Source organism: Protopterus annectens, chromosome 11.part0 (assembly GCF_019279795.1).
Source record: "Protopterus annectens isolate FY-2018-M chromosome 11.part0, PAN1.0, whole genome shotgun sequence".
NCBI lineage: Eukaryota > Metazoa > Chordata > Ceratodontiformes > Protopteridae > Protopterus > Protopterus annectens.
In genome coordinates this window covers 1221387621-1221410477 of record NC_056745.1, presented here as the reverse complement: position 1 = coordinate 1221410477, position 22857 = coordinate 1221387621, and the positions used below count along the sequence as shown (strand labels likewise).

Here is a 22857-nt window from a genome sequence, read left to right as displayed (position 1 = left end):
GACTGTAGCAGTGGACTATATACCCACATGTGGATTGGTTCAGCGATTCCCATATTTATGAGGACACGATAAGTGTTTAGGCGTATGGATTAAAAGTTTGTTATGACAGCTGTGGATATATGGGAAGAGACTAAACAAAAGATAATACATAAACTGAGAAACCGGAGGCTTTTGATTATGGATAATGACAGTTTTACTACTCAAACTGCTACACCAGTCACAGCAAAAATGAATCAGGAACCAATAAGACCGGGGAAAAACGAAAAAAAAGTCAATCTATTGTAAGGACAACAAAACAACCAACAGTAAATATTCCAAAACGTAAGGCTTTTATTTATGACACAAACAAACGGATAAGCGCTTTCACATACACCATGTATGCTTCTTCAGATCCTAATCCTTGTGGTTTGGCCACTCATTTAAATACTCTACATTCATTGAATTAATTAAAGTTAATCATCTTAAATATATCCAATAAAATAATTAACCAATTAAATATTTAAACTAGTAGATTCAGTCACAGTATAGGTTTTTCAGAGTGGGTAGTCAAGTTAAAATAAAATGCAATAATTTCTTTCAGAAACTGATTAGAATTGTAGCGCTGTAAATATCTAAAACATTTATTAAAATTGTATTATAAATAGATAGATAGATGAATTAAAATATTTATAGAAGAGAAATTTGTGTTAAAAAAATGAGCAACAACAATTAATAATACTAACATATTATATGATTCTGTACTGTTAAATCCATACTTATATGGATAAAAATATAATCCATATAGTTCACAAATAAATAGATAGACTTTTTCCGTGATTGTTCACCGGTCTTATTGGTTCCATAATGACAGTAACATACAGACAGTGAAAATATTTTAGTCCCTTCAGTTTTAGTCAACCAGAGGAGAAGTTTTGGACTATGTTATATCAAAAGCTGAAGCAATTTATTTGGGAGGGCAAGAGGTAAGTAAGGATAACTTGATCCTGTACATAGAACAATGTGGTATGGGATTATCTGCTTTGAATGGATATGTTATAGCTACAAAGCTAAGCCCCATATACATAACACAAGCGGAAGGTTATAAATCAAAGTGGAAAGAGATGATGAAATGTGGTAAGTTCAAAAAAATGAGAGAGTAGGATTTTTGAATGCAGATCCTCAAGGAGAATAATAAAAACTTTGCAAAATATTATATTCATAAAGTAGCAGAAAGTATTCTAAAATGTAAGCTGACATGGGAATGGAGAAAAGGTTATTTTTGTCAGTAGGGATGCCTGCAAGTTGGGGTGTATAAAACAGGCAAGAGGGGCTGGAATTTACTGGAGAAAACTGGCATAGGAACTGAGGTGTTGGGAGCAAATACCTAGAGAGGGAAAGGTAATAGTGTGGGGTGAGGCAAAGAGGCTAATTAGAAATTTGTACTGTTGGTTAGAGACTATCTTCTCTACCAGGGCTAGATAACAAGAGTGTAGGCAAAGAGAAAAGGTAGAGGACTGCTCAGTGAAAGGCCAGTTCTGGTAGAAGTTTTAGTCGAGTCTACATTAAAAGTTGTTTAAAAAAGTGATGATTAATAAACCATTAACTTTAGAAGCGAAATACAGGATATTGGAAAAGACTGGTTAGAGAGACTGGAAAGGCGATTATAAAGGAACAATTAGAGAACATCTGGATGACTCCCAAGTTTGGAACAAAGTACACAAGGTTTAACATTTTTGCTTTGAAGTGTTAAAAGAGATGTTTCATACCCCAAGCAGACTTCAGAGAATTGTTACTCACAAGATGACGTATACTGGAGGAGTGATGAGAAAGAGAGAGGTAACTGGGAACATGTTTTTATTTTGATGTTGTTGGGAGTCATTTTGGCAGATTTTAAAAATTCCCTGCAGAGTACTCTGTCAGAAATGTAGGGGGAGCAAATGGCTGTAACTAAGGAAATGATTCTTTTGAGCTACAATATAGGATCCAAATTTCCTAGACACATTAAGGCCTTTTTTCAGTTTAGTGCTATTGACTGCCAAAAAGCAATGGCTAGGAAATCAAAATGAAAACCTACTGTAATCGTACTGAATATTGTAAAGCTGATAAAGGAGTAGGAGGTGAGATCTTTGGAAAAGGGAAGGAGTAAAGTACTTAGAATAAATGGAATATGTGAGAACAATGCATGCTGAATAATAATCAGTAGGAGGAGGGAGGTTTAGGGGAAAGAATGAAATGAGCAATTCATGTAATGTTGGGGTGTATGACAGTTCTTGAAAGAAAACGCAAATGTAATATATAATGCATGTCAATGAAAAATGTTAATATGACTTTTTTCTGTTTATGTATGTGTCTGTTTTAAGTGATATTTGAATAAAGGTATTTAAAAAAAAGACTAGCCTAAAACATGGTCAAAGTAGTACTGTACTGCTGTAGAGATGTCCTTGCCAGCCTAAGTACTGTTAAAGTCAATTAAATATAATGTTGTCCATCTCACATGACTCTGTGTTTGGGTAAATATCCATGGATGATTGCCATTTGAGTTGTTTTCTCTGTATTTAGCAATGTTCATCACTAGTTATACTTGCTAATCTCTTGTTATTTTGTTCAGTCTTTGTGTCTTCCTTCAGATGAACATTGGATCTTCTTTGTGTTTCACTGTTGCAGTCATCACATTTGGGTTATCCCTGCCAGTGTAGCCCTCGGCCGGCCCAAATACCAGAGGCTTAGTATTTTTGCGTTGGTTGCTGTCGCTTCAGGACGACGTCAGAATGTTAGTAGTATAAAGTAAGGCAGCCAATGCCATTACATCAGTCTTTCTTGCAGTGGTGCCCGAAGCAGAAGCAGTTTGCACGAGTGCCGGTTAGCCACTACCTAAGTTTCATCTACCGAATTGAAGTTGAAGTCTTATAAAGCCAAGTACCCCTTTGGGGATCCATTTTTCTTGCACTTTCCGATGTCAGAAAAAGTTAATAATTGTTTCGCCTGTGGAAAGCAAATACCACACTGAGACTTCCATTCTTACTGCGTCACTTGTTTAGGCCCAGACCTTGACATCCCCCATTGTCACTTCTGTGCTTTGTCCAACACCAGAACTATATGTCGTCGGGCCCTTATTGTAGCCAGATATTTTCACTTACAGTCCTCGAATTCCGATTTGGCTTCGGTAAGCCATCCGACAGCAGATCTTCTGAAAAAATGTAAAGATAAAGACAGAGACAGACCGTACAGGTCCAAACCTGCCAATGACGCTTCCATTAAGCAAGTCGTCAGTTCTCCAGTCCTCAGTGAGGCGCTTTCACAGCCCCTGATTCCCACTTCTGTGAATTTGCAGGCCGCTACCGAGACCCTTTCAGAGTCCGGTATGCCACAAAACTCGTCTTCGACTAAGGATCCTGTGGTTGTCTCTACCTTGGATGGGTCCAGAGCCGCTGAGCAGGCACTGGCTTCCGAGAAAGTCCTTCGCACTACCGATTCTTGACACAAACCGACGTCTTCTTTCGCGACTACTGTTCTTTCGAAAACAACCGAGTTACTTAGGCCTAGGGTACAAACCACACCCAAGAAACTGACGACCCACTCTCGGGCACCTGCTTCCTTGCCTAAGTCTCAAATGCTTAAAATGGCAGTAGACCTTATCATGCTGATCAGGGGAAGCCAATTTATCCCCTCCCAACGGAAAAGAGATCTGTCCCCTGCAGTTTTGACTGAGCAAGAGTCAGATGACTCTGATGCTTCTGAATATGAAGACATGCAACCCCTCTCTACTTATGAGGATTCTGATGCAGAGGATTCCATCCCTTCAGCCTCTCCCCCAGAGGATTTTTCCTTTGGGGAATCCCTGCATACCTTAAGGGAGCATTTCCAATGGGAGAGTCAAGACTACCCTCAGTCAAAAAAGAGATTCAGGGAATTCCTAGATCTTCTACAGCACAGGCCCTTGACCATCCCCCCAGTCCTGGATGTTGTGAAGGATGTTTTCCTGGAATCCAGCTCGACTCCTGACACCCTACCTCCTGTTTCCAGAAAACCAGACAGGTACTATAGAGTCCCTTACTCATGCAAATTACTTTTTAAAAATCCTACTGCTGACCCTGAGGTAATTTCTCAAGGATCTAAAGGGATTAAATCAACCTCTGCTAAGAATCCCACCCCCTCATGGATTCCCAAGCACTAGACAGATGGGGTAAAAAAGTATACACATCAGCTACTCTTGCTATCAGAGCATTAAATTGTCAGCTCCGTATGCTAAAATGTCAGCAACATACCCTGGAACTCCTCAAACAAAGAATGTCTTCCTTTCCTGCTTGGACAGAATCTAAAGAATCGCAAGAGTTAATGCATTTTGCAAGTCAAGTAACTAAACACACCTTGCACTGTGATTTTTATGCCCTAGAAGCTTCTTGCAGGGCAGCAGTCACTGAATCTGTCATTAGAAGGCATGCATGGCTTAAGGAACAGCCCCTGCCAGACCATGTCAAATCTAAATTGTTGGATGCCCCCTTGCACAAAGACAACTTATTTGGCATTAATGCAGAAGAGGTCTTAAAAAAGATGGAAGAAGAAGCAAAATCTATGCAAACAGTTAAGGATTTCTTACAGGTCGAGCAGGCATTGCCCCACCAAACACTGGTCCTTTCCTGCTCTCACCAAGCCAGTCCAGCAGACCCCCCAGACAGCAGCCACAGGGAATGCAGAGATCTAAGCAGTGGACTACCTCCACTTCAAAACCAGGGAGTTCTAAGCCACTCCTTTATGGTAAGAACTCACAGTGACTCACCTCCCCCACCCCCTCCCTCTGCCCACCTTCACTTACCCCTAGGAGGAAAACACTTCTTTCACACAAGCACCTGGGCCACCATTGCCAACGAACACTGGGTTCTGAACATAGTTTCTCAGGGATACAAATTTTCCATCCACACCGTTCCAACCCCAAAAGGGTACCCAGATCTATCTCCAAACCAGTGGGCAGAGGCTCAAAAGCAAATCCTTTCCCTGTTTTCTATGAGGGCAGTAGAGCACGTTCCTACAGAACAGATAGGCCAAGGTTTCTACTCCAGACTTTTTCTGGTGCCCAGAAAACTGGTCACCTGGCATCCCATCCTCGATGTATCCATTCTAAACACCTTTCTGGTGATCCCAAAATTCAAAATGCTCACCCTCCAGCAGCTGCTACCCATGCTGTCACAAGGCGCTTCGCTAGCCACCCTAGATCTAAAGAGGCCTACCTCCACATTCCTGTCAGGGAATCATGCAGGAAATATCTCCGTTTCAGGGCAGGATCTCAACACTTTCAGTTTTCTGCGCTTCCCTTTGGCTTATCTACTGCTCCCAGAGTTTTCACAAAATGTTTGGCTCTGGTCATTGCCTTTTGCAGACAAAGGAGTATCCAGAGTTACCCATACTTAGTGGATTGCCTTATTCAGGCAGACAGCCAGGAAAAGCTGCTCAAGCACCTGGCCTGTGTAAAGACCCTACTAACCTCCCTAGGGTACACAATCAACGAAAAAAATCCAAACAGGTGTCCACCCAAAGGATTATCTTCCTGGGAGCAAGCCTGGACACAACATCCCACATGGCATTCCTTACACCAGAAAAACACATTTTTCCAGACAGCCTACTTCTCTCAACTAGCCACCAGGCCCCAGTTATCTGCAAGGAAGATCCTGCAAGCTCTGGGGTTCATGGCATCTTGCATACTGCTCATTCCATATGCCAGACTGCATATGAGGAAATTTCAGTGGTACCTAAAAAGCCTTTGATGTCAACACTCTCAAGACCTGGAAACTCTTATACCTATAATTCCTTGCCACAAAAAAGATTTTCTTTGGTGGGCAACAGCATGCTCCCACAACAAGGGACTGTCTTTCTTACCACCCCCCACCACCCAAACCCTCACCACAGACGCATCAGACTATGCCTGGGGTGCATATCTGAATGGCAGGTGCATACAGGGCCAATGGAGCCCGCAGCAAATCCCTCTGCACATCAACCAAGAAGAGATGATGGCTGTCCAGCACGCCTTGATAGCTTTCAAACCCCTTCTCTCCCCAGGGGCTCTCCTGATCAAAACAGACAACACCACTGTGATGTGGTGTATCAACAAGCAGGGAGGGACTCACTCCTACCCTCTATGCAGACTGGCCATGACCCTTTGGCACACAGCCTCTGCCATGCAACTACACCTGTTAGCACAATTCCTACCAGGCTCTCTCAACTCTGTGGCCGATCAATTAAGCAGAAATCTTCTGGATCCACACGAGTGGCAGTTCAACAGAAGAACCTTCACTCTAATAACTCAGAAATGGGGCACCCCGAAGGTTGACCTCTTTGTCTCCCACACCAACCATCAGCTCAGCAAATTCAGCACCAGGGAGCATCACTGCATGGCTTGGAAAGTGGATGCCCTGTCCTTCCCCTGAGTCAGTCTATATCGGTCTATGCCTTTCCTCCACTACCTCTCATCCCAGGGTACTGCTCAAAATAAAGGAGGAAAAAAACAAGGACAATTCTTACAGCTCCAGACTGGCCTCGCCAGCACTGGTACCCCTTGCTGCACAGCCTGTCCCCACTGCCACCATGGCATCTTCCTCAGATTCCAAACCTCCTGACCCAGAGGGAAGGGGAATTCATGCATCCCCAATTGCAGGCACTCAGTTTGGCAGCATGGCTTATTCCCTAACCTCGGATCAATCTGCCAACCTCAGTAAACAGGATCTAGATGTTATCCCTGAGGCCAGATGCCCTAGGACTAGAAAGTCTTATGCTGACAAATGGAAAAGTTTCTGCACCTGGATCCAGGGTAAGGGAGCCAATACGGCACAGTCCTTGCTCCCTCTCATCTTTGATTACTTAGCTGACCTGCTTCACAGTGGCCCCTCTTTCTCCTCTATAAAAATTCATGCCTCTGCTATTTCTGCTCATTTTCCCACTGAACAGCCCCTTTTCTCACACCCTTTGATCAAACAGTTCCTAAGAGGGGCTAGCAACTTAAGGGCAGCAACCCCAGCTTGGAACCTTAACTTTGTATTGGAAAAGCTCACCCTACCCCCTTTCGAACCAGCTTCTTCTGCAGAGCTAAAATTTCTCTCCTGGAAGACAGCATTCCTTCTGGCCATCACGTCAGCCAGAAGAGTCTCCGAGCTACAACCGCTCATGGCTGTGGAACCCTTCGTCATCTTCCATGCTGACAGGGTATCCCTCAGAACTAACCCATCCTTCATGCCTAAAGTGGTGTTCAGTGTGGCTCTCAAACAATCCATTCATTTGCGCACCCTTTTTCTTAATCCCCAGAACAAGAGGGAAAGGATTCTGCACTCTCTAGATGTGCACAGACAGCTCAGATTCTATCTAGACAGGACTAAATCCTTCAGAAAGTCTGATCAGTTGCTGGTTAGCTTTGCTACAGCGGCAGAAGGCAAAGCCATCTCCAAACAAACCATTGTCAAATGGATAGCACATTGCATCCATTTCTGCTGCAAACATGGAAAACCTCCCCCCAAGGGGGTCAGGACTCACTCCCCCAGAGCAGCCTCCACCTCTGCAGCTTTCCTCAGAGGAGTCCTCACCAGCGACATCCTGGAGACCTCCACCTGTACATCTGTTCACACTTTTAGCAAACATTACCAACTTCCTCTCTTCTCCAAATCCAGGGCAGGGTTTGCCTCTGCAGTCTTGCAGGGCATCCTAGCCAGCCCCTAGTTTCTTTGACTGCCTCCACCCATTTCCTCATCTTTGGGAATCCACCCAAATGTGATGACTGCAACAGTGAAACATGAAGAACATAGTACAGTTGTGTACACTTACCATAAATGTAGATGTTCAAGTGTATTCACTGTTGCAGTCCTGGTTTCCCTCCCTCCACCCCCCTTCTTCTCTTTCCTTACAAAGGGACTTATTGGTATTTACTTTGTACTGGTGGGGTTCTTCCACCAGAACCTGACTCCTACTTGGGGGCTCCTGACAGGTTAGGGCAAGAAAAACTGATGTAATGGCGTTGGCTGCTTTACTTTATACTACTGACGACCTGACATCAGTCCTGAAGTGACAGCAACCGACGCAAAAATACTAAGCCTCTGGTATCCGGGCTGGCCGAGGACTACCCTGGCAGGGATAACCCAAATGTGATGACTGCAACAGTGAATACACTCAAACATCTACATTTAATGGTAGTGTACTTTTCAACATAATATAGGTCTTGTCTTTGAATAGTACAACTTACTGTTTTTGTAATTTTCCTTTTCTAATCATTCTGTTTGCTTCTGGCATGTTTCCTTACTCTATTCTCTCTTGGTCCCTTGGTTCACAAATTATTCTAATGTGTTTCTCTTTTCATTCCCTCAGAGGTTTTGATATTGGGAACCATTTCTGTGAGTGGATGTATGATTACACATATAACCAGTGGCCATTTTTCAAAGCTGACTTGAAAAAGTACCCTAATAAACAACAACAGGTAAGAGAAAAATAATTTGGTATGTGTTACTTTTTTTTGTTGGATGGGAGCCAGTTGTGGTAATCTGTTGAGAGACACCATACCTGTCATCTTGCAAGCAATTGCTTTTTTTGAACGTAGGCAATGCTTATCCTAGGGGATTAGCTTTGTGTGTGCAGCTTAGTACCTTTCCTGTACATGTCTAAAGGTAGACACCTTTACTGGTAGTTTGTTCCAGGAAGCTCACTTTTGAGTGATATGGAACAATCAGTATCCTTTCGGGCAATTCTGAACAAAGCTGTTTCATGTTTTAAATTTGCTGTGTTTATTCTATAAGTTATTTGTATAATGAACAACTTTCTGGGTAAATTCTGCAAGTGTCTTTCAAAAAAAAAAAAACATATCAAAGGGCTCTGATTCACTAAATTTGCAGATGACTTCAAGCTAGGAGCAGCCATTGAATCTCCAAATGACTTTTCCATCCTGCAGGAAGTTTTGTCATAAATAAATAACTGGTGCCAAAATCATGGACTGAAACTTAATGCAAAAAAATGCATTATTGTATCCTTTGGGAAGTCATCTATCCCAGGGAATTACCACATTAACAGTACGCCCCTGAGAGCTGACCCAGTTGTTTGGGATTTGGGAACTTGAGGACAGTGATCTAACTGTGAACTTTTAACCGGCATTTGTCCATTCTTGTAAGAAAGTCCTTCTATATTGCACAGTTTATAAACAAAGGGATTGTGTCTAAATCTAGGGATGTTGTTGCCCACCTTTACGTAACCCTCATTTATCCAGTCATTGAATAGGGTCTATATTACGAGATCGAAAACCCATTTCAGCGAACACCACAACACCGACACATATAGTCCGAACGGCAAATACGCCGAACCCCCTAAACCGTGAAATTTCAAATCTCGAATCGTCATAGTCGGTTAACACCACCGCGTGCTACATACTACATACCCAGACATAATAAATAATACACATACATACACTAACCAAACCCTACTTCTAACCCTACACTAAACCTTACATACATTACTATTTATGCACTTACCATAACCCGCACCCTAACCCTAAGGTCCGTAACTATTGCACACTTACCTTACGGAGCTATACTGCAGACAGGCCAACCATGACACTTCGACATTTTGTGTTTTGCGGTTTTGAACCTTCGCCGTTACCGTAGTTCGCGCTATACGTGTCGCTCAATTCCGATTCACTGAAATGGGTTTTTGATCTCGTAATATAGACCCATTGAATATAATGTCCTCTTTGGCATGTATCTGGCCAGCCGCATGCAGCAGCTGGAATGTCCACAGATTATACCTTACTAAAAGGATGCAGTGCCTAAATAACATGTCTTACATGGACCAATCAAAGCCCTGTCATTATACTATGTATCTTACAAACTGCTAATGGATGACTGGTGTCTGGCATACAAGGCATCTTCCAACCTAATACTGATAGATTTACTGCACATCAACAAGTTAAATGGCATGTGAAATATTTGGTCTGGGGATATAAACCTCCTCTTCATCAAAAACAAAACGGTTTATGTGAAGTTGTTCTATCTCGCTGTTCATTCTTACTGATGGGTTCGGAGCCGATCCTCGGCTCCGACTCGGCCCACTGCAAAAGCTGGAGGTCTTCAACCAGCTCGAGGTCAACTCTCTAGCATTCAATGCACCTTGATCTTCCCTCAGATCTCATTTGCCTCTGCAAATTGATCGGACATTCACCAGCTCTGGCCAGTGAAAGTTATTGTTTTTTTTCTGTCAAAAACTTGTTAGATAGCTTAAATTAGATAGTTTAATAATACGTTTCCTTTGTTTATAGTAGTTAACATTTCTATAAGTGTATTCCTGGTAATTTGCTAGTTATTTAGATAGTTTAAATAACTTGGATAAGTGGCCATGTTTTAAAGCCTTTAGTTCTCCCTATCTCATATTTCCTCTTACATAGTTGTGTGGTGTTAATTAGAGCCCTTTTATTTGCAGGGCATTGTGCATTTCTGGTAATTTGCTAGTTATTTAGAGAGTTTAAATTACTTAGATAAGTAGCCGTGTTTTTAGGCCCTTAGTTCTCCTTATCTCATGTTTCTTCTGACATAGTTGTGTAGTGTTAGTTAGAGCCCTTTTGATTTACAGGGCAAGTATATTGATATTTAGCTAATTATTACATAACATAGATAGTTGTGTTGATTTTATATATATATATATATATATATATATATATATATATATATATATATATATATATATACACACACACACTACTCATAGCTAGGAGATAGGTTTCTGAGTGTTTTTTCTTTTATATATATATAGAGAGAGAGAGAGAGGTTTTTCTCTGTTTGTTCTGATAGGATGCCTCAGCAAGAGAAAGAGAAATCCAAGTCTGGATTTAAAAAATGCCCAAGATGTGGGCAAAATATGTTCATCGCTGATGGACATACTGGCTGTGCCTTTTGTTTGGGTGAGGTGCACCTGCAAGAAAGTTGTTCAGTATATCGCTCTTTTAGTGCTAGTGTGTGGCATGAGAGAAAGAGAAAACTTATGGTTAGAGGTCTTTTAAAATCGTCCTTCCAAGAGGGCACTGGATAAGCATGACAAACCCTCTAAGACATCTTCTAGTTCTTCGGTGCCAAGAAAAAGCCCATCGACTCCAAAAACCAGTTCGAGAAAAGCTTCAACATCTGCTCCACAGCCAACGGAGCTGACTGTTGTTTTGGTTAGGAGCCGGTCCAGAACATTGGAGCCCCGGTATCTCCTACGTTGAAATCCCCCATCTTACAGTCGGTGGCTTCATCCAGACATTCTTCTCGGGCCTCAAGTAGAATCTCTGATTTGGATGTGGACCGTGTGGTGAAAAGGTGTGGACCGTGTGGTGAAGAGGCTTTTGCAGATACCGGCACCTACCCCTGGGACTTCGGAGCCGGCACAAGTTCCCCCACTGTCTCCTGCTCCTCCTCCGATCTGCCTCGAAGTTTCGGAGCCAGAGAGCTCAGAACTGATGATCGTGGAGCCCTCGGGGCTGACACTCACCTTAGGTTTGTTGGCCCCGACTGCCCTGATATCTTCTGTGCCAACAGAGGGATCTCAGAATCGACGCTCGCCGTTCGGGTCCAGGGAGGATAGTCGGACCGACTTGTTGGTTCCGACTTTGCCTCTCGGGGCTTCGGCTCGAGTGAGCTCTGCTCCGACCTTGGGCTCGGAGCCCTCTGTCCTGGTGCCAGGAGAGTCCCTTGTATCCTCGGATCCAGGGGATTCCTCACGTCGGGACCGAGGGGCCTTCGAGGCCATGAGGAGGGTATTGTCCTTGCCAACAACCACACCATCAGTACCAGCAGCCTCTTCCTTAAAGCATCAGTGTCTACCTCTACAACACACGCTCCATTAAAGCGTAGAGACCCTGAATGTCAGGAAACCCTATTGGGCGAGCCATGCTCTTCCGAGACCTCTCCAGAAGCTCCCACTGAAGAGGTTCCCTGGAAGAGACTTTGCAAGAGGAAGCATCTGGACTCCCCACAGGAATTTGTCACTTCAGATACTGACTTAGATGAGTCAAAAGGGTCCCCACGGTCTCCCTCAGAGGATATCTCATTCGCAGATATCCTAGAAATTCTTAAACAGAGGGGTGGCTGGAAATCCCTTAACCGTACTGATAATGAGTCACTCCTCCTGAAGGCTTAGGGGTCTCAACCCTCCACCTCTTGGGTGTCTCCACACTTCGATGAGTTGATTGAGTTACTCTCGCTGAGGGCATGGGAGTCCCTGGATACCATGGAGCTTGCTCCCAGGAGGCCTAATACATTTATAACTTGCCCTCAAGACAAAAGCTTTCTAACTAAAGGAGTGCCCGTTGATGCTGTGATGGTGGTAGCGGCCACCAAGAAGGAACTATCAGAAACTTCTACATCTGTTCGTCCTCCTAATAGAGAGTCCAGGATCATGGACAGGTATGGGAAGCATATGTTTAGTTCAGCGGCTTTTGTCCTTCGATCGCTGAACTATCTCACACATTTCACTAGGTTACAAAGGGATCTCCTGAAAGAACTAGGAGATAACCCTGCAGGATTCAGTAGCTGCGGGGATTTCTGATAAGGTAACTTCACAGCTCTGTACTCTTAATTCTATTGTGAACTCTTCCATGCATCTGGTGTCATGTACAGCTGATGGAATGAGCAGTGGGTACAGGAATTGCCCTTAGGAGACATTCCTGGATGCTTCTATGTTATTTTGGCAAACCTTTTAAGTTTTTTTATTAACACCCCTTTTGACGGGTCATCCCTTTTTGAAGGAAACACTTACCAGGAGTGAGAAAGACGGAAGGACTTTGTCTACCGTCGGAGTACATTTTTCTACCTCGATTGGACCCTACCCCAAAGGGGGGGTGGTGGAAAGATGTGGTTTCGTAAATCTCAAGTATCTTTCCAGGACACTCGTGGTGAACCCCCCTCTAGAGGCAGAGGGGGAAATAATGGAAGATGCCATTCACACGACAGAGGGGGTCCGCAAAATTAGGGCAACAGAGATCAGTTTATTGGGAAGCCCTATCAGTGCTCCTGAGAGGAGGCCTGACTGTCCATCTCTGGAGGCAGTCGGGGGACGCCTTTCTTTGTACCCAGACGCCTGGCTAAAAATAACAAAAGACAGCTGGGTACAAAGTATCATATCCAGAGGATACTCAATTCCCTTTGCTACACCGCCCTCTTCTGAAAATATCCCAGATGTTCCACCTTGTCACAGGGAACAAGGTTCATAGAGGTCCAAAGGTTGCTGGAAAAAAGAGTCACCCAACCAGTCCCAGCAGACCAGAGAGGATCCGGAACTTACTCAAAGTTCTTTTTAGTTCCAAAGAAAACAGGGGACTGGTGACCTGTTCTAGACCTCAGCAGACTAAATAAGTCTGTAAAAAAGACAAAGTTCCGGATGGTCACACTACAGTCAATAATCCCCTTTGTGGGGAAAGACAGTTGGATGTGCTCGATAGATCTCCAGGATGCATACTACCATCCAGGGATCATCCATGTTTCCGGCTGAGAGCCAGTCATTATCTATTTCACGCTCTGCCCTTTGGTCTCACTACAGCCCCCAGAGTGTTCACCAAATGCATGACAGTAGTCACGGCTCACTTGAGACGTTTGGGATTCCAGATGTTTCCATACCTAGACGACTGACTCCTCACTGCTACCACCAGGCATCAACTCATACATGCAAGGGACACAACTTTAATTCTCTGCAATCAATTGGGGATTGCCATAAACTCAGAAAAATCTGCCTTGTCGCCATTGCAACAGACCGTTTTTATAGGAGCAGAACTAAATACAGTCACAATGACCTTAAGCCTTCCTCCAGAAAGAGTTTGCCTTTTACAGTAACAAATCCTAGACCTGCTTCCAAAGACAAAAGCCCCAGTCTCAATGGTACTCTTAATTGCTAGGAACGATGGCGGCAGCGATCATAGCCATTCCTCTGGGTCGGATGCACATGCGAGTATTACTGTGGCTCCTGTTCTCTCAATTTTCATTTCAGGTACTTCCAATGTCACACCTAATCATAATAATGAATACGTGCAAGAAGGACCTTCATTGGTGGCCGTCCATTTGTTCTACCCACTCCTATAGCCACGGTGACCACAGATGCTTCCTTGATAGGGTGGGGGGGCATTATCAGGGAAGAACAGCCCAAGGCATGTGGAAGAAGCACGAGGCTCATCTGCATATAAATGTCTTGGAGATGAGAGCGGTACTCCTAGCATTGCAGTCCTTTCAAGACTCTCTCCCTCTGGGAACAGTTACAGTTCAGATGGGCAATATGTCAGTGGTCTGGTACATAAACAAGGAAGAACCAAATATTATCCCGTGTCGAGAGGCCCTGAGAGTATGGCAGTAGGCATCTTTCACCCATCGCTTTCTGATAGCAACGAACATCCCGGGGAAATCCAGTGTGATAGCAGACGAGCTAAGCAGGGCAATTCTTTTGCCTCACGAATGGTCCCTAAAGAAACAAGTAGGGGAAAGCATTTTTCGCAGATGGGGCCAGCCTTGCTGCGATCTCTTTGCAACCCCAACAAACACGAAATGCAGCAGCTACTTCGCCCTAATCCCCCCACCAGGGGATGCTGCACAATTTGTCCCTGGGTCTCCTTTATGTCTTTCCTCCTTTCCCTCTAATACCCAAAGTATTACAGAAAGCAAAGACTCTGGGAAGGACCGTAATCTTAATAGCCCCTTACTGGCCTAGTCAAATTTGTTTTCCCTTCCTTCAGCCTCATCTGTTGGAAGAACCTTGGATCCTGGACCCAGTTCCGGATCTTCTGACCCATTCATCGGGGGCTCTTCATCCTTCTCTTCACTCCCTCAAACTGACAGCTTGGCTGCTCCAATTCCAAACATAGCCGGGATTCACAACCTCTCATCCGAGGCTCAACATATTTTAACATTCTCTCATAAATCATCTACCAGAAAATTATATCTTAGCAAATGAAAGAGATTTTCTGTATGGGCATCTCAGAATGATATTGATACATACCTAGCTTCAGTTTCATCTATTGTGGAGTTTCTGACTAAACTTTTCGATGACGGAGCCGCTGCAGCTACCATTAGAGTTCAATTACCGGCAGTCTCGAACTTTCATCTTGGTGTCCAAGGTTCGAATGTCATGTCACATCAACTCTCTAAAGTCTTTCTCAAGGGTATTATTCATTTGAGACCACCCGTCAAAACTCCAGCCATGCCATAGAATCTAAATTTTGTTCTTTCCTGAATTATGTTACCTCCTTTCGAACCAGCCTCATCCTCTGATTTGAAATATCTCTCATGGAAGACCATATTTTTAATAGCTATCACTTCTGCTCAGAGGATTTCTGAGTTACAGGCCTTGACCATCGAACCTCCTTATCAGATTTTCCATAATGACAGAGTCTTGCTCAGAACTAATCCATTATTTTTACCCAAAGTTTGTTCAGAGACAAATCTCAACCAATCTATTGAATTACCCATTTTCTTCCCTAAATACACAAATAAGATGGAACACATGCTGCACAAACTTGATGTTCATAGGCTGTTAGAGATTATGAATATAAGGCTGAAATTAATTCTGTTGTAAATATGCTGAAAGATAAAGCATAGAATAAAAAGTTTGCTTGAATATATGTATAGAGTTTAGCAATGTAAAGTGTGCATTCATACTATATGTATAACAGCCTTCTCTTCACAGCATCAAGAAAAGCCTAACAAAGCAATACTGGAAAGCAAGTATCACATGCTTTTCTCATGTTTGCAGAACAAATATCTAAACTCAGCAATAAGTGATGTTTTTTCAATAGGAACAGCTTGTACAGATGTTTCCTTTCAGATTTCTGTTAATGGCATCCTCACATCAGCAAAAGTGCTTACAAGTAAATCACAAAAGGACAATAGAAAAGTCTAAAAACAGACATTATGTGACTTCCCACAGAAGGCCAAAAAAGATACCAAGAGGAAATAAAATCTATGCGCGTGACTAGCACTCTATATAACAACTGTAAGTAATTCAGTTATGTGAGAGAGGGAAAGAGAGAGGTATTTTGTAGAAGTCATCATTCATACCTGTAATGAAGGAAAATTTTGTAAATATATGCTATAAACTGACAGAAAGACTATGTGTTGTTTGTTATAAAAATAAGTTATCTGTAACTGTGCTTATAGCTGCAAAATATATTTCCTTATCAGTGTGCAATTTGAAAGTCTTGGTGCTTTAAACAGACTACAGATGGAGTCATGCAAAGCTCTGTGTCTCTGATTTAGCAGTAAACAGCACAGCAAGACTGTGTGTCTTAAGAAGACTTTGGATCCAGCACAGCAGAGCGCAAATTAAAATAAATTTGTCAATGGTGACCCTGATGAACGCTCCTAGCCTGTATCCAAAAACAGGGGGAGTGAGTGGTTAATGCCTTGTATAAGGTCACTCCTGTAAAAGCACAGTAACTAACGTTTATGTGAAGTACTTCAGATTTCTACAATTTTCTACAGTTTGCAGCAATAATACAGTTTATTAGACATCTGAATCCATTGAGACTGCAGTGCAGGAAGGTGAGCAGTGCCATAAATTCTCCAAAAAAGGTACAATACAAAGTTGTAAGACTGAAACTGCCAGTTTTGCTGTACCAACTTCACAAGTGACTACAGAGACTTTTCAACCATCTACAGTAAAGCAGCTTGGCCATCTGCCTCTCTGTTGACTGGTAAGAAATTTCTTCTATGTTACATACAGTATGAATGCCAAAAGGTAATAATAATAACAACAGAATGAAATGTTAGTTATACAGCATATTAGCAAATGTAAAACCTTATTAGGGCAAGTTAATAGTAAGGCATTATGCAAATGGATTGCAAGTTAATAGTAAGGCATTATGCAAATGGATTACAATATTTGACTGGTATCTGAAACAAAATCATGTGTGGTATAAAAAATGTTTACAATGTCATAAAAATACAGTGCATGCCACTATTCAAAGATTAGACTGTACAGACAAAAATTTTAATGGTAAAGAACCAAGAAAATTTAATTTGCTGACATATTCAAATGTTAGACAGTTATGTTCTGTTACCAGATGTGAAAGGTTTATTTCAGAGTTGCAACAATAGTCAAATCAGTTACTGATAGAACCTGTAGTACATTTTGTTACAAAAGAATGTAATAAACTTCTAAAAGACAGACACAATGAGTTCAAGAAGCTTAAACAAGTTATACATACATTTTTTCAAAAGTGCATAGGAGTTTTAGACCATGCAACATTACAGGAAACTCTTGAACAACAGTTGCAGGGTAAAGAAAATAAATTAGCTAAACTGACAGAGACTAACTTCCTCCATATAACAGCTGAGCTCAAAAAGAGCATGAAACTACAGCTGATTTGTACATAAGAAATATATTTTATAATATGTTTATGTTTTGAAAATAGTTAAGCATACACGCTAAGATCTGATGTATGGACAAATCATTCTTAAATGTTTTACTTTCATTCAGTTAAAGCAAGACATGCATCAGTACTACAGTAAAGTAGAGCATATGACTGCCATTCTTAGCATAGTCAAAAGGTAAACAAAACTGTTCTAGTGAATAAAAAATAAATAAAAATAGTTACACGAAACAGTTCTAGTGCATAAAATTAAATAAAATAGTTAATAAGAGTAAAGATTTGAAGTCACAAGACTGGCATGCTTAAATACAGATTTAAAATCACAAGACTGACATTCGTGTATTTTCTTTTCATCTAAAATACATCTGTTACAATGCACAAGAATAGCAGGCAGACAACAGCAAATATAAATAATGCAAATGTAAACATATGTTAGTTAAGCTAATATCTATTTTGTTTTTTTACAATTTTTATATAATTGTATAGTAACACCACACCAAACAGTTAAAGTTCTGAATTTTAAAAAGAAATAAAGTCACAGATGTTATTAGTCAAGCAGTCTTTGTAAAATGAATGGCAGAGCAGTTGAATAAAAAATGCTGAAATCCATGTAAGCTAATTGTAAAATAATGTCTAGACTAGATGAATAGTTACAGGAAATGTTGAGCATATAAGATAACAAAAAGACTGATTGCCAAATAAGTGGCTTGAGTTTTTCTAAAAACTTATTGCTGTTAAAACATAATTGTTAAAATGTTCATATGCAACATTATTTGGTAATTGTAATAAAATGTCACAATTGTGCATAGATGTCACTGATAATCTGTTTGCAAGTAAATATTAAAAGAAAAAAAAACTCAGTTGCATCAAGTACAGCCAGCAGATGGGCTATAGTATACATACAGTTCACATCAGTTATGCAAAAAGGTATACATACCTACTAGTGATAATAAACAACAAAAGCTTTATAAAAATGATCAAATCAGACAAAAATCCATAGTTTATTAGTAACTGAATAAAGCAAATGTATAACCAAAGTGTTGGGCTGATATACATTCTATTCTTACAGCATAAAACAAATAAACAGTACTACAGTATACTACAAGGGGAGGGGCACTCTCTCAGTTTTACACTGACTGTATAAGCAGTACTGCACAAGAGTCTGAAGTAGAGCTACAAGAAGAAATAATATCTCATTTCTTCTTGACGGTACTCTTTTAGGGGGAAGGAAAAAACAGGTATTAGTGCATAAGAAACACTGGTAAACAGATTAAATCTGAAAGTCCAAGATATTTTATGCTAGTTATTGTATTGTTTAGTATTAAATTGTATTTGCAACATGTTAAACTGCAAATCTATACAAGAGATGGGTTTAAAAATTGCATTATTAAAGCTATACAAGAGAGAATAAAGATATGCAAAATGCATAAATGTTTCTAATAACAAGACTGATCACTATTTTTAATATGTTTTTGGCAAAACAATGTTGGTATAAAAAAGCATGAATGTTTTAATTGCTGAGTATGTAGTTTAAAATAACAGGACATATGCCTTTGGTGTCAGTTCCACTAGATATTCTAAAGAGACATAAGAATTTTCCAAGACTTTGCTTAATATTAATGTTATTAAATTTGTAAGATTAGACTAATTGTACTTTACAGTCTTTGTATGTACAAATGCAGAAGAATTCAGTACAAATGAAATTAATGTCTAGCAATAAATATGTAGAGAAAAAAATGGGTCCAGGGTACCTACTAGATTGAAATGCATGAATAGCAAACAGTCTGTGTATATACATACTGTACACAATGCATTGTAATAAGTTCAAAACTAATTTGTCAAGTTGTAATATCACTGGTTTCAACTTGCATTTTTATCATTGGTTTTTGGACCATCATTTTATTAGTTACCCCAGGTAAAAAAATTTATATTAAACTATTGTATTCATACAGCTAATGGACTAATATGTAAATAGCATTCTTCAGAGTATACTTCACTGTCAATTAAAGTGTATGGACAGTTCAGAAGTATAACCACAATGTTATGGTTAAAATTATACTGAAACTGTTTGTTTTCAGCAGTGTATACATGCTTGCATTAGCACATAGTTCTTGTCTCTTATAGTTAATTCAGCAGTTGCAAAGAGTTAATGGAACAGTTCTAAGTCATAAATTAAATTTTGTAATTGCAAAAGAATAATCAAGTTAAAAAATAAAATTAAAGCAGACACAGCCCTTAACTGATAAAATATTTTCACAGAATGGTCTGCAAAAGAAAAAGTTGTTAAATACATTCAGTTTTGGTAGTAATACTTGATATAATTGTATTAACTATGTAAAATTGCATTTTGACTTGTATCAAAAGAAGACTAAAGGTTTTGTTTCTTAATGTGTTTTCTATATAATGTGATCAAAAAATACATATTAGTATAAAGTGTTTTGAGTATGTTTTAAAAAAGAGGGAATTGTTAGAGATTATGAATATAAGGCTGAAATTAATTATGTTGTAAATATGCTGAAAGGTAAAGCATAGAATAAAAAGTTTGCTTGAATATATTTATAGAGTTTAGCAATGTAAAATGTGCATTCATACTACATGTATAACAGGCTTCTCTTCACTGCATCAAGAAAAGCTTAACAAAGCAATATTGGAAAGCAAGTATCACATGCTTTTCTCATGTTTGCAGAACAAATATCTAAACTCAGCAGTATGTGATGTTTTTTTCAATAGGAACAGCTTGCACAGATGGTTCCTTTCAGATTTCTATTAATGGCATCCTCACATCAACAAAAGTGCTTACAAGTAAATCACAAAAGGACAATAGAAAAGTCTAAAAACAGACATTATGTGACTTCCCACAGAAGGCCAAAAAAGATACCAAGAGGAAATAAAATCTATGTGCGTGACTAGCACTCTATATAACAACTGTAATTAATTCACTTATGTGAGAGAGGGACAGAGAGAGGTATTTTGTAGAAGTCATCATTCATATCTGTAATGAAGGAAAACTTTGTAAATATATGCTACAAACTGACAGAATGAGTACGTGTTGTTTGTTATAAAAATAAGTTATCTGTAACTGTGCTTATAGCTGCAAAATATAGTTCTTTATCAGTGTGCAGTTTGAAAGGCTTGGTGCTTTAAACAGACTACAGATGGAGTCATGCAAAGCTCTGTGTCTCTGATTAAGCAGTAAACAGCACAGCAAGACTGTGTGTCTTAAGAAGACTTTGGATCCAGCACACCATAGAAGCAGAGAGCGCAAATTAAAATAAAATTTTCATAGGCAACTCCGATTTTATTTGGACAGGACCAAACAATTCAGAAAAACAGAACAGCTCTTTGTCTGTGCTCCAGTGACAAACGTCACCTTGTCAAGATGGTTATCAGATTGTATTTCTTTCACTTACAGTTTAGTGAATGCTCCATTACAACAAAAAATAAAGGCCCACTCTACTAGAGCTGTATCTACCTCATTAGCCTTCTCTGCTAAGTTACCATTAGATACTATTTGTGTAGCAGCTACCTAGTCAAGGCCTCATACCTTCATCACTCATTACAAAGTAGACAAGGCCTCCAGGGACAGGGCTTCCTTTGGTTTTACTGTTCTGAAGAACATTCTCCCATGAGCCACCCAAGAAAGATGGTGCTTGGGACACTACCCATCAGTAAGAATGAACGGCGAGATAGAACAACTTCATATAAAGAAGTTATGTGATCACCATAACGTTCCATGTGAGTTGTTCATCTCGCCATCATTGTTACATCCCACCCTCCAACCCCCATCCAGTCTACCTAAAGTCCAAGACTTCTTTTATTTATGGTGTATTGTCTCTTATCCAGTTCTTAGGGTGGCATATTAATAGTCATAGGTAGCCATTTGGCAGCAAACAAGATCTGAGGGAAGATCAAGGTGCATCATGGGATAGGGAGTTGACCTCAAGCTGGTTGAAGACCTCGAGTTTTGCAGTTGGCCGAGTTGGAGCCGAGGATCGGCTCCGAACCCATCAGTAAGAATAAAGGCGAGATGAACAACTCACATGGAACTTTATGGTGAGTACATAACCTCTTTTTAGGGACAGGTGTATCTCACAGAGAATACTGCTTCTGTGAAACAGACTCCTATCCACATGAAACAAAGTTTATCCCAGTACTTATTCAAGTGTGGCTTGGATCTATGGATGGGAAATAGAAAATGTACCCCAGTACTGCCCCCTACACTACCAATGGACAGTGACTGCTCCTAAATGCTTTATGCCTTGCTTGTGTCCCCTGAAGTTATCTATGGTGTGATCCCAGTTATTCTCATTAAGGGTAATATATAGTTATTGACCATGGGATGAGTAAAGTCAATCTCTAACCAAATGAGATAGGTTAACTTGAGAGCAAAAAGGGAAACTTGATAAGTTTAAAATGCCCCTCAAGGGCAGGTATCCTAGTACTTACCTATGATCCTGTAAAAGAAGTCTGCTTATGTAAGATGTAGTGGCTCATTGTACACCTGACTTCCTGTCAAGTTTCTTCCTAAAGACTATTTTATCTGCAGGCTGTCTAGTGTGCGTCTTGCATTTAGCTATGCATTGTGTTTCTAACTGCTTTTGACCTCCTGAATTATCCATGTAGTCAGTGGCTTTTTTCCCTGCTGTTGAAATGACATTGTACATATCCTGTTTGACAGGTTAGTCCAGTAATCTCTCATTATCGTATCAAAATTTTCCCATGTTTGTACAGACTGCTTGATTTACATTCCACTGATACCTGTGCCAAAAGCTCCAGTATTTTAATTTAAGATTTATTATATTTATTGAGGGTAGCCCCCTCCTCCAACATATACACACATGCATGCACACATGGCATGAAGAAATGAAATTTCCTTGAGAAATCGTACAGGAAAAAGGTGCACTGATATTTGATTACATCTTTGTTAGCTGAAGTTGATTAGCAGCTTATAGCAATATCCCTCTGTGCATCAGCAAACAGTATACCTGTTAAGCTATTTTTATAGTTTTCTTAATTTTTTTATTCTTTTTGGATGGGATTGGTTAGCAATATTTATATATTAACTTTGCTTTTTTTTTTTCGTAATCTAACCTTGTTTACATTCTGTTAATTTTAATTGGGTAGTTTGGTTACTTTAGTAGAGAATACAAACCATTAGTAAGTCAATGAGTTTGTGTGCGTGTCTGTATGTTTAATTTCATTGCCTATTTAGTGTACCTCCATTATAGACTTTAGTGTTGTAAAGCAAGCAGAAAGTTGCGTTACTTTTCAGACATTCTCTTTATTCATTTAAAGTTCAGACTTTCAGTTGTGAATATTAACTTCAATAGAATATTGCAGTTATATATGCTTGTTGAACTGTGGTGATGGGATCGATCAAGTCTGAGAAGCATTCTACGTCACTTTGTAGGTTGCTGTGTAAATCAAGTTTATCTGGTAAGATACTGCTTTTGGTTTAGATGTTGAAAAATGTGGATACAGTCTTGGTAAGACTAGACCCCCCCACACACACACACACATACATACAGGTTTTTGTG

General features: G+C 40.4%; 1 protein-coding gene across 1 annotated transcript in view; it reads left to right on the top strand.

The window, feature by feature from the left end:
* The window catches only part of LOC122815803 (choline/ethanolamine kinase-like), a 562793-nt gene that overhangs the window by 407468 nt on the left and 132468 nt on the right, over positions 1–22857 (top strand). The window contains exon 8 of the mRNA XM_044088601.1: positions 8320–8428. Coding sequence (XP_043944536.1) covers positions 8320–8428 — 109 coding nt within the window. The remainder of the gene's footprint in view (positions 1–8319; positions 8429–22857) is intronic.